Below are 17,441 nucleotides of genomic sequence, written 5' to 3' on the forward strand. Positions count from 1 at the left end.
GTCTGCTAAATGTAAATGTAGAAACACAGCGCTTCACACCTCAAACTGACACATAGGGTTGTTTGTTCCAGCGTGTGGTCAAACTGACAGCTACGAAGAGTTTGTTTCAGCGTGTGGTCAAACGGCAGAGGAGAGGATGAGAGGAGAGGATGATGATGAGAGGATGAGAGGAGAGGATGAGAGGAGAGGATGACGATGAGAGGATGAGAAGAGAGGATGATGATGCACATGTTTTCAGGAACTCTTTTCACACGTATATGATGTACTGAGAAGCAAATAATGGAATTTGCTTTACAGGATCTTTAAATGACTTGCTGCAGCTCACCTCCTCCACCACTAGAGGGCTTCACTGTCAAGCCTCCTTCACGACTAGGAGCAGCACCAAGTTGAGATCACTGTCAACAAATGTGAGAGCTACTTGTTTCTTAAAAGGCAAGATGATAGATGTCGATGAGTTAAATAAAGCGGTAACGCCAATTTGTAAACACCTCAGGACACTTGAACTCGTGTCAGGTTTCTGCGCTGCTGCGCGTTGACATCAAAGTATTGTGGGCGGGGACGGCTGTGTACTGTAACCATTGACAGTGAGCTAAACTCGAGAATTCGTCCCGAATTTTGAAGACGCCGGGACTTTTGCAACTGGCGTTAATAGTTCTGTTTCCCCCTTTAGCTTTTACGTGTGTAAACGTGAAAACCCACCTAGAGATGCAGACAGTATGACAGCAAGAAGCTGCAAGATTTAAACTTCGCCTTTAGCCCAAAATCCTACTAGTGTACCACGGAAGAGGACATCGACTTTGTCAACATGAGAAGCCGAAGCAACTCCGGTGTAAAACTCGACAATTATGCCCGGATTGTACAACAGACCATTCTTCGTCACCAAGTGAGTGTGGTGGGAGGTTAATCATGAATGTGGACTGGACTCTCTGCCTCCATTGCAACATTGAAAGTCCGACATCGAGCATGACTGTTTTTGTACACAGGGTCAAGTTAACTCTCCCGGTCGAAATCTTAAACTTTTAACATAACGTTTTTTCAACCCTGAATTAAACACTCAAATCAGACGTTGTGATTTAAAACTAACCCAACATAAGCCCCCACTCAGTTCACAAAGTATAGACTATTGCCGCCGTAATGCAAGACTTCGTCTAGGGTTGATGAACGTCAAATCATGTTGACCAGTGGGGCGAAAAAGGGAAGGATAGGACAACGACTTATGTCAAAGATATGCACTCATTACACCAACTTCCCTATGTCCAAGACAAAGCCTCTTCTTAACTAACAAATGTATAGAGATATTTCATTATTGAAATGTGCTATTGGACACTTTCTCTCTCAGTCAACATCGCTGCGCGCGTGCAGTGCCCCCGTTCAGAGGACAGATACCCACCACGTGCTTTAACCTCCTGGGCTGTGGCTCTTAGAGCATTTCCTGAATGACCTGAGGGTCAGGTTACACATTACACACACACACACACACACACACACACATGCACTCGTAGACATGTAGGCAGTAGCACATACATGCACACACGTGTTCATGCACTCTTAACAGGAACACATTCACAGACTTACAGACACATGCAGGCACACACACATTCATTTATGCACTCACACACACATACAGAGACAGAAAGATGCAAACACACACTCACACACACACACACACACACACACACACACACACACACACACACACATACACACACACTGACAGAGATATACAGACAGGTCCAGCCTGCTTCTTCACTACAACTACAGACAGGGGCGGTTCTACAGGGGGGGCTACAGGGGCCGGTGCCCCTGTAAGAATGTCCCTGGCCCCCCCCTGTGGCCCCCCTGAGCTGACTGAATAAAAAATTAGAACCGCCACTGACTACACAATCTGTTTCTGCCTCCCTCGTCCCAGCTGAGCTGACCGTAGCAGGACAGGACAGCTGGGCTCAGGTCTGTCCAGGCCTGCTGTCAGTCAGGGCTCGTTCAAGGTTTGAGGGGCCTTTCAGGAGTAACGAGCCAGTCACCCGCCAGTGTTGGCTCCCAGTCCCAGCTTTACTGGAAGTCCTTGGAAGCCACCCACTCAGTGCTTTTGTTGGGATTCAGAGCGTAAACAAACGACAGGGAACAGATGGCTGAGCGGTTAGGGAATCGGGCTATTAATCAGAAGGTTGCCGGTTCGATTCTGGCCATGCGAAAATGACGTTGTGTCCTTGGGCAAGGCACTTCACCCTACTTGCCTCGGGCAAAATGTCCCTGTACTTATTGTAAGTCGCTCTGGATAAGAGTGTCTGCTAAATGACTAAATGTAAATGTAATGTAATCACCCTGCGACCAGCCGGACAGAGAACCAGCCAGCCAGTTGACCAGTCAGACAGTTAAATAAGTAGTCAGACAGCCAGCCATCCAAACAAGGCATTGCCACCTACAAGAGGTCCATTCACACACACACACACACACACACACACACACACACACACACACACATACACACACACACACATTCACACACACACACACGCACGCACGCACGCACGCACACACACACACACACACACACACACACACACACACATACCCTGCAGGTAAGGTTGTCTAACAGTCAGGAAGAAACCTGCATTTTGACACTGCGTCCTTGCATCAGGTGCCCAAACTGACTGGCTGACCAGCTGACTGACTGACTTGTTGACTGATTGGCTGACTGACTGGTTGGCCAACTTAGCGACTGACTCCAGCATCTGTGCAGCTGAGAGGGATTATCCGTCACGTTATGTCAACGTGACCTCAATACCGCCTGGCAGTGGAGTCACCTCCCTTCACGAGGAACACCGTTCTATCTTTACAGAACGCATCCCACCCCAGGATGTAGAGGAACACAGTTTACTGTCGTTCTACTGTTACTGAGTATTCCAACCATAGGACGGAACTATATAGTAACTGAATTGATCCTGAGCATGTAGAGATTGATTGAGGGTTTTATATTTCAAACCAAAATTCAGTTTGAATGACCTAAACAGATTTCGGGGTAGCTAGCGATTTCCCTCATTCACTAAAAGACCTTTCACCTTTGACCCCAGCCAGGACAGGGACAGGGGTCGATCGCTAGTCAGCGGTGACCAGACGGGACGCCCGTTGTCAGGGACGTCACCTGCTTCATGTTTCAGCCCGTTTGACCATTTAACCTCTGACCCCTGCAGGACCCTGTCACTGGTCTGCTGCCGGCCAGCGAGGACCAGCCGGACTCCTGGGTCAGAGACAACGTCTACAGCATCCTGTCGGTCTGGGCGCTCAGCCTGGCCTACAGGAAGAACGCCGACCGGGACGAGGACAAGGCCAAGGCCTACGAGCTGGAGCAGGTGGGGAAGCCTGGGGCTGGAGTAGAGGGTTAGCCCAGGGTATGGGGCTGGGAGGTGGGGTAGGCCAAGGCCTACGAGCTGGAGCAGGTGGGGAAGCCTGGGGCTGGAGTAGAGGGTTAGCCCAGGGTATGGGGCTGGGAGGTGGGGTAGGCAGGTAGGCCAAGGCCTACGAGCTGGAGCAGGTGGGGAAGCCTGGGGCTGGAGTAGAGGGTTAGCCCAGGGTATGGGGCTGGGAGGTGGGGTAGGCCAAGGCCTACGAGCTGGAGCAGGTGGGGAAGCCTGGGGCTGGAGTAGAGGGTTAGCCCAGGGTATGGGGCTGGGAGGTGGGGTAGGCCAAGGCCTACGAGCTGGAGCAGGTGGGGAAGCCTGGGGCTGGAGTAGAGGGTTAGCCCAGGGTATGGGGCTGGGAGGTGGGGTAGGCAGGTAGGCCAAGGCCTACGAACTGGAGCAGGTGGGGAGCAGGTGCTGACAGAGTGTACCATGCAGCGCAGGCGTCAGCAGTATCCTGTTACTCTGACTGGAATGAGATACGATAAAACAAAAAGGTCATTGTTTATTTTCTCTCACTCTCTCTCTCTCTTGCTTTCTTTCTTTCCCTCTTTCTCTCTCTCTATATATCTCTCTCTATTTTTCTCTTATTTTCTCTCTTCCTCTCTCTCCTTGCAGAGTGTGGTGAAACTCATGAGAGGTCTACTACAGTGCATTATGAGACAGGTATGCACACACAGAAACAAACACGCACACTGAAACACACACACACACACACGCACACACACACTGAGACACACACACACACACACACACACACACACACACACACACACACACACACACACACACACTGAGACACACACCTAGCACTGACATCCCCTCTCCTCTTTCCTCTCCTCTTCCCTCTCCTCTTTCCTCCCCTCCTCTGCTCTCCAGCTTGACAAAGTAGAGAAGTTCAAGTACAGTAAAAGTCCGTCCGATTCGCTCCATGCCAAGTACAACACGCACACCTGCGCCACCGTTGTCGAGGACGACCAGTGGGGCCATCTCCAGGTGGATGCCACCTCCCTCTTCCTGCTGTTCCTGGCCCAGATGACTGCCTCAGGTGTGTGTGTGTGTGTGTGTGACCAGCTCTCCTCTGGTGTGCAGGTGTGTGTGTTATAGTTATTCTCTGGTGTGTGTGTGAGAGACCAGTTCTACTCTGGTGTGCAGGTGTGTGTGTTATAGTTATTCTCTGGTGTTTGTGTGAGAGACCAGTTCTACTCTGGTGTGCAGGTGTGTGTGTTATAGTTATTCTCTGGTGTGTGTGTGTGTGACCAGCTCTCCTCTGGTGTGCAGGTGTGTGTGTTATAGTTATTCTCTGGTGTGTGTGTGAGAGACCAGTTCTACTCTGGTGTGCAGGTGTGTGTGTTATAGTTATTCTCTGGTGTGTGTGTGTGTGTGTTATAGTTATTCTCTGGTGTGTGTGTGTGTGTGTGTGTGTGTGTGTGTGTGTGTGTGTGTGTGTGTTACACCTGCGCTCTGCTGTGCAGGTCTCCACATCGTCTACACCCAGGATGAGGTGGACGTGGTTCAGAACCTCATGTTCTACATCGAGGCAGCGTACAAAGTAGCGGTGAGCCACTTTAACCTTCACCTCACCTCCACCCCACCTGACCCTCACCTCCACCCTGCTGACCATGACCCCCACCCACCTGACCATGACCCTCCTGACCCTGAACCTCCCCCTGACCCTCGACCCTAACAATGACCTTCACCCTAACCCTCACCCTCTCCTAAGTAGCTGCTGTTGTTGTTGTTGTTGTGTTTCTCACTCTTCCTGTCTTTGTCCCAAAGGATTATGGGATGTGGGAAAGAGGAGACAAGACCAACCAGGGCATAGCTGAGCTCAACGCCAGCTCCATAGGAATGGCCAAGGTAAACACGCACGCACACATACACACACACACTCATGCACACACATGCATGCACGTGCACACACACTTAGTGTAAGTGCTGCTAGTGTATAGCTGAGTGTAAACCATATTCCTGGAGGGTAGATGGAAGAGAGAATAGTGAGAGGGAGAAGGAGAGAGAGAAGGAGAGAGAGAAGGAGAGGGAGAAGGGGAGAGAGAAGGAGAGAGAGAAGGAGAGGGAGAAGGGGAGAGAGAAGGAGAGGGAGAAGGAGAGAGAGAAGGAGAGAGAGAAGGAGAGGGAGAAGGGGAGAGAGAAGGAGAGGGAGAAGAAGAGAGAAGAGAGAGAAGGAGAGGGAGAAGGAGAGAGAGAAGGGGAGCAGGACAGGAAGGGAGGTGATGGGGTGAAGAGAAAAGGTCATCATTCCCGTGTGTGTGTGTGTGTGTGTGTGTGTGTGAATCAGCCTATGAAATTGATTGACGCCATGGAAACAGTCCAGTTAGGCCTGTCGGAACACTGACGGTATCAGATGTCAAGCTTCCGGAACACTCTGTACACATTCTCCTCTCCTCCCTTCTCTCCTCTTTTAATCCATTGATCCTGCGTTCAGTTCCTTAACGCATGCCTCTCCTCAACCCCTTACTGTACATATGTACGCCTACGTGTGTGTGTGTGTGTGTGGTGTTCACGGAAGCAATGTGTGAAACCCTGTCTTAGTCAATCATTACCACATACTCAGCTGTTGTGTGTGTGCGTGTGTGTGTGTGTCTGTGTGTGTCTGTGTGAGATATCAGGTTCCTGACAGCGTATTAACTCCTGTTCTTCTAAGAACCGAAGCTCACTCAGACAGAAGCCCCTTCTCAGAACACACACACTCCCAATGGAATACTTCAGTTCATACTTAGTATCCATGGAAACACACGTGTGTCACTTGAAGTGTAGCGCGTTTACACCACATGTTACAGTACTGGACATAAGTTGGTGGTAATTCTCACTTGGACCTGATGTGGAACTGGGTTTGTCATGCTGAGTTTGAGCGTAAGAGTCATGCAGAAATCTCAACCTGAGATGGTTTGTTTGTTTGTTTGTGTGTTTGTTTGTTTGTGTGTTTGTTTGTTTGTGTGTTTGTTTGTTTGTGTGTGTTGTTGCCAGGCAGCTCTGGAGGCGCTGGATGACCTGAACCTGTTTGGAGCCAAAGGAGGACCAGGCTCTGTGGTGCACGCCCTGGCAGACGACATCCAGCACTGCCAGGTACACACACACACACACAGGTGCACACACACACACACAGGTGCACACACACACACACAGGTGCACACACAGGTGCACACACGTACACACACACACACACAGGTGCACACACGTACACACACACACACACACACACAGGTACACACACGTACACACACACACACACACAGGTACACACACGTACACACACACACACACACAGGTACACACACACACACAGGTGCACACACGTACACACACACACACGTGCACAGACTACTTCAAGTGCAAAACGAATAAACCATCTCCCCTCCTCCCTCCCCCTCCCTCCCCCCTCCTCCCTCCCCCTCCCCCCCTCCTCCCTCCCCCTCCCCCCTCCTCCCTCCCCCTCCAGTCCATCCTGACCTCCATGCTCCCCAGAGCCTCCATGTCTAAAGAGGTGGATGCCGGCGTCCTCTCCATCCTCTCCTACCCCGCCTTCGCTGTGGAGGACCTGAGCATCGTCACCCTCACCAAGGAGGAGATCATCTCCAAGCTGCAGGTCGGCCATGCCGCGCCTCTCTCTCTCCCTCTCTCCCTCTATCTCCCCCTCTCTCTCTCTCCCTCTCTCTCTCCCTCCCTCCCTCTCTCTCTCTCTCCCTCCCTCCCTCCATCCCTCCCTCCCACCCTCCCTCCCTCCCTCTCTCTCCCTCTCTCTCTCTCTCTCTCTCCTCTCTCTCTCTCCCCTCTCTCTCCCTCTCCCTCTCCCTCTCTGTCAGGTTCCTCAGGTCTCATGAGTTGTAACTTTCTATTCCGTTCCTCTCGTGATCCTCTTGTGTTGTTCAGGGTCGATATGGGTGCTGCAGGTTCCTCAGAGATGGACACAAGACTCCTAAAGAGGTAAATCTCTCTCTCTCTCTCTCTAGTTGTCTCTCTTTCCAATACACTTGTTCACTATGCTTACTTCTACCACCCCTCCCTCCCCCCCCCCCCTTCCTCCCCTCCCTCCTCCCCCAGGATCCTCAGCGTCTGTACTATGAGTCAGCAGAGCTGAAGCTGTTTGAGAACATCGAGTGTGAGTGGCCGCTGTTCTGGACCTACCTCATCCTGGACGGCATCTTCATCAACAGCCCTGAGCAGGTGTGTGTGTGTGTGTGTACCTGGAGCAGGTGTGTTGTGAGCAGGTTATGAGCAGGTTGTGATGTCCGCAGGTCCAGGAGTACAGAGAGGCCCTGGAGGGGATTCTGATCAAACAGAAGGACGGCATCAGACTGGTGCCGGAACTGTACAGTGTTCCTGCTGACAAGGTTAGACCTGGATCTCTCTCTCTCTCTCTCTCTGTCTCTCTTTGTCTGTCTGTCGGTCTGTGTATCCATCCAGCTATCCAGTTATACATGGAATAATGGAATTGTGTGTGTGTAGGTGGATGAGGAGTATTTGAACCCCCACACGGTGGAGAGGGTTCCCCTGGGGAAGTGTCCTCTGAAGTGGGGCCAGTCTCTCTACGTCCTGGGCAGTCTGCTGGCTGAGGTCAGAGGTCACACACACACACACTGGAAATAAACCTACACAAACACACTTATAAAAGAATAATAAAGTGTGTGTGTGTGTGTGTCAGGGTTTCCTGGCTCCAGGAGAGATCGATCCTCTCAACAGACGTTTCTCCACCATCCCCAAACCTGACGTGGTGGTCCAGGGTGAGCTCCTCTCCTCCACCCTCTGTTCCTCCTCTCCTCTGTGATGGGGCTGTCTCACATTCTGCCATCAGACGCTATAGATGAGAAACGATCCATTCTCTTCTCTCTCTTCTCTTCCTATCTTGTCTTCCTCTCCTCCTCCCCTCCTCCTCTCTCCTCCTCCTCCTCTCTCCTCCTCCTCTCTTCCTCTCCCCTCCTCCTCTCTCCTCCTCCCCTCCTCCTCTCTCCTCTCCTCCTCCTCTCTTCCTCTCTCCTCCTCGTCCTCTCTCCTCTCCTCCTCCTCTCTTCCTCTCTCCTCTCCCTCTCCCCTCCTCCTCTCTCCTCCTCCCCTCCTCCTTTCCTCTCCTCCTCCTCTCTTCCTCTCTCCTCCTCCTCCTCTCTCCTCTCCTCCTCTCTCATCTCCCCCTCCTCTCTTCCTCTCTTCCTCTCCTCCTCCTCTCTTCCTCTCTCCTCTCCTCCTCTCTCCTCTCCTCCTCCTCCAGTGTCGATCCTGGCGGAGAACGAGGAGATCAAGGAGCTGCTGCTGAAGAATGGTATCGAGGTGGAGACGGTAGCAGACATCCTCCCCATCCACGTCCAGCCCTCCAGTGTGCTCAGTCACATCTACGCTAGGCTAGGTACCCAAACACACACATGTGCACACATATGCTCATGTGCACACTGTAACACCAAATGTAGACGTGTGTTAGACATGGTGAATGTCTCCCTCCAGGTTGTAACCAGAGGCTGGGGCTGACAGGCCGACCCTACAGGAGGATGGGAGTGCTGGGGACCTCCAAGTTCTACATCATCAGGAACACCATGTTCGCCTTCACCCCTCAGGTCAGACCCTAACCCCTGACCCCCCAGGTCAGACCCTGACCCCCCAGGTCAGACCCTAACCCCTGACCCCCCAGGTCAGACCCTAACCCCTGACCCTTCAGGTCAGACCCTGACCCCCCAGGTCAGACCCTAACCCCTGACCCCCCAGGTCAGACCCTGACCCCCCAGGTCAGACCCTAACCCATCATCTTTCCTTCTCTCTCTCACGCTTTCTCTCTGTATCTGTCTTCCTCTATCTAATGTCCTCTCTCTCTCCCTGTCTCCTCCAGTTCATAGACCACCAGCAGTTCTACCTGGCGCTTGATAACAGGATGATTGTGGAGATGCTGCGTACAGACCTGTCCTACCTGTCCTCCCGCTGGAGGATGACCGGGAGACCTACCGTCACCTTCCCCATCTCCCAGACCATGCTCAGTCAGTCTGTCTGTCTGCCTGTCTGCCTGTCTGCCTGCCTGTCTGTCTGTCTGTCTGTCACCTTCCCCATCTCCCAGACCATGCTCAGTCAGTCTGTCTGTCTGCCTGTCTGCCTGTCTGTCTGTCTGTCACCTTCCCCATCTCCCAGACCATGCTCAGTCAGTCTGTCTGTCTGTCTGCCTGTCTGCCTGTCTGTCTGTCTGTCTGTCTGTCTGTCTGTCTGTCACCTTCCCCATCTCCCAGACCATGCTCAGTCAGTCTGTCTGTCTGCCTGTCTGCCTGTCTGCCTGTCTGCCTGTCTGTCTGTCTGTCACCTTCCCCATCTCCCAGACCATGCTCAGTCAGTCTGTCTGTCTGCCTGTCTGCCTGTCTGCCTGTCTGCCTGTCTGTCTGTCTGTCTGTCACCTTCCCCATCTCCCAGACCATGCTCAGTCAGTCTGCCTGTCTGCCTGTCTGTCTGTCACCTTCCCCATCTCCCAGACCATGCTCAGTCAGTCTGCCTGTCTGTCACCTTCCCCATCTCCCAGACCATGCTCAGTCAGTCTGCCTGTCTGTCTGTCTGCCTGCCTGTCTGTCTGTCACCTTCCCCATCTCCCAGACCATGCTCAGTCAGTCTGCCTGTCTGTCTGTCACCTTCCCCATCTCCCAGACCATGCTCAGTCAGTCTGCCTGTCTGCCTGCCTGTCTGTCTGTCACCTTCCCCATCTCCCAGACCATGCTCAGTCAGTCTGCCTGTCTGCCTGCCTGTCTGTCTGTCTGTCACCTTCCCCATCTCCCAGACCATGCTCAGTCAGTCTGCCTGTCTGCCTGCCTGCCTGTCTGTCACCTTCCCCATCTCCCAGACCATGCTCAGTCAGTCTGCCTGCCTGCCTGCCTGTCACCTTCCCCATCTCCCAGACCATGCTCAGTCAGTCTGCCTGTCTGCCGGCCTGTCTGTCTGCCTGTCTGTCACCTTCCCCATCTCCCAGACCATGCTCAGTCTGTCTGCCTGTCTGTCTGTCTGCCTGTCTGTCACCTTCCCCATCTCCCAGACCATGCTCAGTCAGTCTGCCTGTCTGTCTGCCTGTCTGTCTGTCACCTTCCCCATCTCCCAGACCATGCTCAGTCAGTCTGCCTGCCTGTCTGCCTGCCTGCCTGTCTGTCTGTCTGTCTGTCTGCCTGTCTGTCTGCCTGTCTGTCACCTTCCCCATCTCCCAGACCATGCTCAGTCTGTCTGCCTGCCTGCCTGCCTGTCACCTTCCCCATCTCCCAGACCATGCTCAGTCAGTCTGCCTGTCTGCCTGCCTGCCTGTCTGTCACCTTCCCCATCTCCCAGACCATGCTCAGTCAGTCAGTCTGTGTCTGTGTGTGTGTCTGTCTGTGTGAGAGTTTACGTCTGTGTCACAGAGACAGAGAGAGGGAGAGAGTGTGAATGTCAGTGGGAGTGTGTTTGTGTTTGGCTGTTTATTCTTATTTTCTCACTTGCTGTGTGTGTGTGTGTTCCAGCTGAGGACCATTCAGATCTGGACCCTGCAGTTCTGGCCACACTGAAGAAGCTGCAGGATGGGTACTATGGAGGAGCCAGGTGAGGAGAGGGAGGGGGAGGGGGAGAGGGAGTTCTCACACACACCGTACACAGTGCCTCATAACTTCTCTCCTCCTCACCCTCCCTCTCCACCAACTCTCCTTCTCTCCCCACCTCCTCACCCTCCTCCTCCCTCAGGGTCCAGACAGGGAAACTGTCTGAGTTTCTGACCACTTCCTGTTTCGCCCACCTGAGCTTCCTGGACGGGAAGTCCCCTGGCGCCATGGGCCATTACCGTGACGACGAGGAGTACGACGGCAGTACGTACGACGAGCTATGCTTCGATGACGGTACGGAGGCAGGGAGGGAGGGAGGGAGGGAGGAGAGGAACACAGACCTTACCATCTAACTGACCTCTGACCCCCAGACACCGACGATGACCTCGCTCAGTACCTTGACCGTCTGCTGGCCACGTCCACCGCCAAGTCGGGGTTAAAGGTCAGGGGTCAGCAGGGAGGCCTTGGCAAGTTCAGGGCGGCCGCCAACAAGACCAGAGAGATGGTGTCCCTCGTCAACAAGGCCAAGGAGCTCAACATCCACAGTGAGGACCTGAAGCCTCTACTGCCATCCTGACATGGAAACATAATCACCTTCTCTCTCTCTTTTTCTGTCTCTCTTAATTCTGTCTTTCTCTCCCTCTTTCTCTCTCTTCCCCTCTCCCCCCCCCTCTCTGTCTCTGTCTCTCTCTCTCCCCCCTCACTGTCTCTCTCTTTCCCTCTCTCTCTCCCCCCCCCCCCCTCTCTCTCTCTCTCTCTCCCCCCCCTCCCTCTCTCTGTCTCTCTCTCCCCCCCTCTCTCTCTCTCTCCCCCCCCTCCCTCTCTCTCTCCTCTCCCCCCCCTCTCTCTCTCTCTCTCTCTCTCTCTCAGATGTTCAGATGTATCTGCCCACCAAGCTGTTTCGTTCTCCTCAACCCTCCCTCAACCTCCACCTCACAGACTCTCCCAGAGCTCTCACCAGCCAGGTGTGTGTGTGTGTGTGTAGCAATGTGTGTGTAGGGGTGTGTGTGTGTAGCAATGTGTGTGTAGGGGTGTGTGTATGTGGGTGGTCCAACTTTATCCTTCTATCCCTCCCTCCTCTTTCTCTCCCCCCCAGACTCCCATGGTGGTGGTGACAGACAGCAGCGTCCCCAGAGACGCCAGTGGGCAGATAGACCACCGGGCTCTGGTGCAGATGCTGAAGGACACCCACAACCTGCAGGACCAGGCAGGACATCCTCTACATCCTCTTCAAGGACAAGTCAGTCTGTCCCTCTCGCTGTCTCTCTGTCTCCATTTTGAGAGATACAATGCTCTATTTCTATCTCTCACGGTTCTTCCCTCCCCCCCTCCCTCTCCCCTCCCTCCCTCCCTCCCTCCCTCCCTCCCTCCCTCCCTCCCTCCCCTCCCTCCCTCCCTCCCTCCCTCCCTCCCTCCCTCCCTCCCTCCCTCCCTCCCTCTCTCCCCTCCCTCCCTCCCTCTCTCCCCTCCCTCCCTCCCTCTCTCCCCTCCCTCCCTCCCTCTCTCCCCTCCCTCCCTCCCTCTCTCCCCTCCCTCCCTCCCTCCTCCAGGGGTATGGAGTGGGACACCCAGCTGCAGGGCCCAGGCAGCACGGTGAGGGAGCTGCTGTCTGAGCTGTATGAGAAGGCTGGAGACCTGCGGCACTGGGCCTCATCCGCATGATCTCTGGCATGCTGCGCAAGAAGGTGGAGGAGCTGGACTGGGTGAGACACACACACATTAATACACACACACACACATTAATACACACACATTAATACACGCACACACATTAATACACACACATTAATACACACACACACATTAATACACACACATTAATACACATACATAAATACACACTCCAGAAACACCGTCAACTACTACTGATTAGAGGTGTTTATTCCCTGTTGTGTGTCCCCAGACCTGCTCTGATTGGTTGTTGTGTGTCCCCCGGGCCTGCTCTGATTGGTTGTTGTGTGTCTCCAGGCCTGCTCTGATTTGCTGGCCCACCAGAAGCACCTGACGGTGGGCCTTCCCCCTGAGCCCAGAGAGAAGACCATCACCGCCCCATACCCCCCGACCAGCTGGTCAAACTCATCGACGAGGCCAGCGAGAACAACATCACCATAGCGATCCCACACAGAGACACACACACACACACACACACACAGAGACACACACACACACACACACACAGAGACACACACACACACACACACACAGAGACAGACGCACAGAGACACCACACACACACACAGAGACACACACACCACACGCACAGAGACACACACACACACACAGAGACAGACACACACACACGTACAGAGACACACACACACAGAGACAGACACACACACACGCACAGAGACACACACACACACACACACACTCAGACAGGTAGAAACACCAACACATTGTGAAGTCCCTCTCCTCCCTGCAGGAGATCATGGTGTTCCTGGCCATGAACATGAGGACCCAGCCCAGCCTGTTCTCTGAGATGTTCCGTCTCCGCATCGGACTCATCATCCAGGTCATGGCCACCGAGCTGGCCCAGTCCCTCAACTGCTCCGGTACGGGGGAGGGGGGGAGGGGAGGGAGGGGGGGAGGGGAGGGAGGGAGGGGGGAGGAGAGAATGGATGGAGAGGAGGGGAGGGGGGGGGGTGGAGTGGAGGAGAGGAGAGGAAGGGAGGGGGGGAAGAGAGGATGGGAGGTAAAGTGGGGTAAGAAGGGGCCGAGGGGAGAGAGCGAGAGAAACTCTTGTTGGTGATTGGCCCAGTCCCAGAGATGGTGTGTGGTGTGTGTGTGTGAGCAGGAGAAGAGGCCACAGAGAGTCTGATGAGTTTGAGTCCGTCGGAGCTGAAGAACCTCTTACATCACATCCTGTCCTGGGGAAAGAATTCGAGAGTGCAGAAGAGCGGTCAGTCAACCAATCACTGATAACTTCCTCCACTTCCTATTCCCTGTCCTCTTCCTGATTAGTCCTACTTTGTTAGAAAGAGTTAGTAATTTGATGGTGTATGTGTAAATATTCTGGTGTGTATATGTAAGTATATTCCAGTGTGTGTGTGTGTGTGTGCTCCTCCAGTGCGTTCTGTTGACCAGTCTACGGGGGCCAGTCCAGCCATCTCCATCCACGAGGTCGGGCATGTTTGGGGCCACCAAGAGCGAGAGGGCTGGATCAGCAAGCTGAAGAGCGACATGAAGATGGTAGGAACCGTGCGTGTGTGTGTGTGTGTGGTCAGTCAGTCCACGTGTGTGTGTGTGTAGTCAGTCTGTGTGTGTGTGGTGGTCAGTCAGTCTGTGTGTGTGTGTGTGTGGTCAGTCTGTGTGTGTGTGTGTGTGTGTGGTCAGTCAGTCTGTGTGTGTGTGTCGTGTTGGTCAGTCAGTCTGTGTGTGTGTGTGTGTGTGGTCAGTCAGTCCACATGTGCGTGTGGTGGTCAGTCAGTCTGTGTGTTGTGTGTGTGTTGTGGTGGTCAGTCAGTCCACGTGTGTGTGTGTGTGTGTGTGTGTGTGTGTGTCGTGTGTGTCAGTCTGTGTGTGTGTGTGGTCAGTCAGTCTGTGTGTGTGTGTGTGGTCAGTCAGTCCACGTGTGTGTGTGTGTGGTCAGTCAGTCTGTGTGTGTGTGTGGTCAGTCAGTCCACCTCTCCTCTCCACTCAACGCCCCTCTCTCTGTTACAGCTGGAACACAGATTATCTCTGACGGAGACTTGTAAGGTGATGATGATGAATCTTCATCTTTGACGGGGTTAATTCCCCCAACTGCATGTTAACGATAGTGAGGGGTCAACTTGGCGGTCAACAAGGGTTGAATTCACTGGGCACTGGGTGCCATGGTGATGGTGATCAGACAGTAATTTAGCTCTGTAATGGTGATGAGACGGTGTTTGTTGATCCTGGAGATCCAGAGGGAAGGACGTTGCGTTGTGTTTTATCTCATGCATTTCTCTTTTTCTTTCTTTCTCTCTCCTACCCTTCTTTTCTCTTTCTTGTGTCGTGTTTTATCTCATCCTTTCTCTATTTACCCGTCTCTCTACCTCTCTCTCTACCTCTCTCTTCTCCCCTCATTAGAGTCTGACGCCTCACATGCTGGACATTGAACACATCGAGTCTGGGGTAAGTCTTTTATAAATACATTCCTATGAATCTAGCTATTAATAGTCTGTACTACTGAGATCTGACCGATGGAATCATATCTCACTGACCTACATGGGATCCAATCCCCTCACCTATGTGTGGGATGGGTGTGGAGTGATGGACCCACATGTCGCTTTGGATAAAAGCATCCGCTAAACGAATACATTATTACTAGATTTTTATTCTACGTAGGTTACAGTCCCTTTACCCCGGAAGCTGTTGGCTGGTCTTTCTCACTGTGTTTATTATGGTCTGGCAGAGGTACAGGATGCCCTCCATAGAGTCGCTAGACATCCCAGCTCACCTGCCTGTCGTCAGGGATATGAGGCACGGCCAATGGCTACGCAGGAGGCGCCTGGACGGGGCTCTGAACCGAGTACCTGTGGGGTTCTACCAGAAGGTCTGGAGGATTCTGCAGAAGGTGAGACTCTCCGAGTTCTGATGTGACGAGAGAGAGGGGAGGGGGGGAGGGAGAGAGGGAGAGAGAGATTACAGGAGAGGAATTGGAAGGGAGTGAAAGTGATGGATTGCATCGTACTAAACTAAACTGAATCGAAACTGAAGTAAGCAAGTTTCCTGTTGTGTTGCAGTGCCACGGCCTGTCTATAGAGGGTTTTGTCCTGCCCTCCTCTACCACCAGAGAGGTAACTTACATTTAGTCATTTTGCAGACGCTCTTATCTTACAGTAAGTACAGGGACATTCCCCCTGAGGCAAGTAGGGTGAAGTGCCTTGCCCAAGGACACAACGTCATTGGGCACTGCCAGGAATCGACCCAGCAACCTTCGGATTACTAGCCCAATTCCCTAACCGCTCAGCTACCTGACTTACACCACTCTCAGCCCTCTGCACACACTCCATCCATCTATCCATCCATCTATCCATCCATCCAAACAAACTTGCCTTGACATCTACTGTCATATCTCCTTCTCCATCCAACTCTCCCTTCCCCCCCCCCCACTCCATCTATCCCCCCCTCCCCCCCCCCCCCCCCCCCCCCAGATGACCCCCGGTGAGATCAAGTTTGCGGTCCACGTGGAGACGGTTCTGAACCGGGTTCCTCAGCCGGAGTACCGGCAGCTCCTGGTGGAGGCCATCCTGGTTCTGACCCTGCTGGCCGACGTGGAAGTGGACTCCATCGGGAGCATCGTCCACGTGGAGAAGATCGTCCACATCGGCAACGACATGTTCTACCGAGACCAGGTCCGTTCCTCTCTCTCTCTCTCTTTCCATCTCTCTCTCTTTCCATCTCTCTCTTTATCTCCCTCTCTCTCTCTTTCCATCTCTCTCTCTTTCCATCTCTCTCTTTATCTCCCTCTCTCTCTCTTTCCCTCTCTCTCTTTCCATCTTTCTTTCTCTCTCTCGCCTGCTTTTCCTCTTTCTATCCTCTCTTCCTCTCACTGTCTCTCCATCTGCAGCATCCTGTCTTTCTATTTCTTTTCTCTTTCTTTCCATCTCTCCTCTTTCTTCACCTCCTACGTATCCCTCACCCCTCACCTCTCCCCCTCGCCCCTCTCTCCTCCTTCCCTCCCCCGTCTCTGCAGAAGGACCTGGGAGCAGAGGAGAGCATCCTGGAGAGGGACCCGTCCACAGGGGTGTGCAGGCTGCTGTACGACAGCGCCCCCAGTGGTCGCTTCGGCAGCATGACGTACATGTCCAAGGCTGTGGCTGTCTACGTCCAGGACTTCCTCCCCAGCGGAGCCTGCGCCATGCAGTAAAGCTACGTTGGGCGCGTTTGATTCGACTCGCTGCTGGCGGATGTCAGACCGAGCCGTTGGTCCTGATTGCAGTGGGTGAGACTAATCAGGCGCACCTGAGGGTTTGCTTGAGAGGATTTGCAAGTAGTAGCTTACCCAGGTCTAAAGGAAACATGCACACACACATTGTTACACACACTTCACACACACACCTCACACACACCTTCTGTCACACAGACACACACATACAAACATGTACACATACACCTCACACACAGATACACATATGCACACAAACCTGTTGTTTTGCACACTCACACCCTACTAAACTAGCGGTTGGTCAAAATGGCCAGTTTACAATTGACCTGATGTCTGATAAACAAAGAATTATTTCCAGTGTTTGTGGAATTACTAAAAGTATTATTTTAGGTATTGTAAAGAAGTTACACAAGTTTTTGCTGGTTTGAGTTTTGTGTGATGTTGATTTTGACCTCGAATGCCTTCCTGTGTGCTCAGAACTACTGCTTTTCGTTGATAATAAATTAAATCAGAAAGCTGTAAATGTTGAGAAGGATGTTTTTGTACAAGCCTAACATTTTTTAAGGTTAAGGATACAATGGGAGTATATTCATGAGATTAAATGAAAACATTTATGAGATTTGAGTAGCAGATAACAGTTTGACTTGAATTCAA

The 17,441-nt window shown here is 52.8% G+C and overlaps 1 protein-coding gene across 1 annotated transcript; it reads left to right on the top strand.

Moving 5' to 3' along the window:
• The first annotated feature begins 622 nt into the window (after positions 1-622).
• On the top strand, positions 623-17,310 carry phka1a (phosphorylase kinase, alpha 1a (muscle)). Its single transcript, XM_067261224.1, is given in 35 exon segments — positions 623-883; positions 3,192-3,350; positions 4,017-4,064; positions 4,278-4,446; positions 4,874-4,956; positions 5,178-5,258; positions 6,387-6,485; positions 6,859-7,005; positions 7,290-7,343; positions 7,461-7,583; positions 7,655-7,750; positions 7,866-7,973; positions 8,062-8,140; positions 8,623-8,757; positions 8,853-8,962; positions 9,232-9,376; positions 10,862-10,940; positions 11,079-11,230; positions 11,308-11,481; positions 11,807-11,901; positions 12,033-12,146; positions 12,148-12,176; positions 12,487-12,581; positions 12,584-12,639; positions 12,905-12,992; positions 12,995-13,047; positions 13,341-13,488; positions 13,731-13,835; positions 14,004-14,125; positions 14,597-14,632; positions 14,987-15,031; positions 15,312-15,473; positions 15,643-15,696; positions 16,054-16,254; positions 16,596-17,310. Coding segments are annotated over 35 exon segments (3,696 nt in total). The 5' UTR covers positions 623-805; the 3' UTR covers positions 16,770-17,310.
• The last annotated feature ends 131 nt before the right edge of the window (positions 17,311-17,441 follow it).

This window comes from Osmerus mordax, chromosome 23 (assembly GCF_038355195.1).
Source record: "Osmerus mordax isolate fOsmMor3 chromosome 23, fOsmMor3.pri, whole genome shotgun sequence".
Classification (NCBI taxonomy): domain Eukaryota; kingdom Metazoa; phylum Chordata; class Actinopteri; order Osmeriformes; family Osmeridae; genus Osmerus; species Osmerus mordax.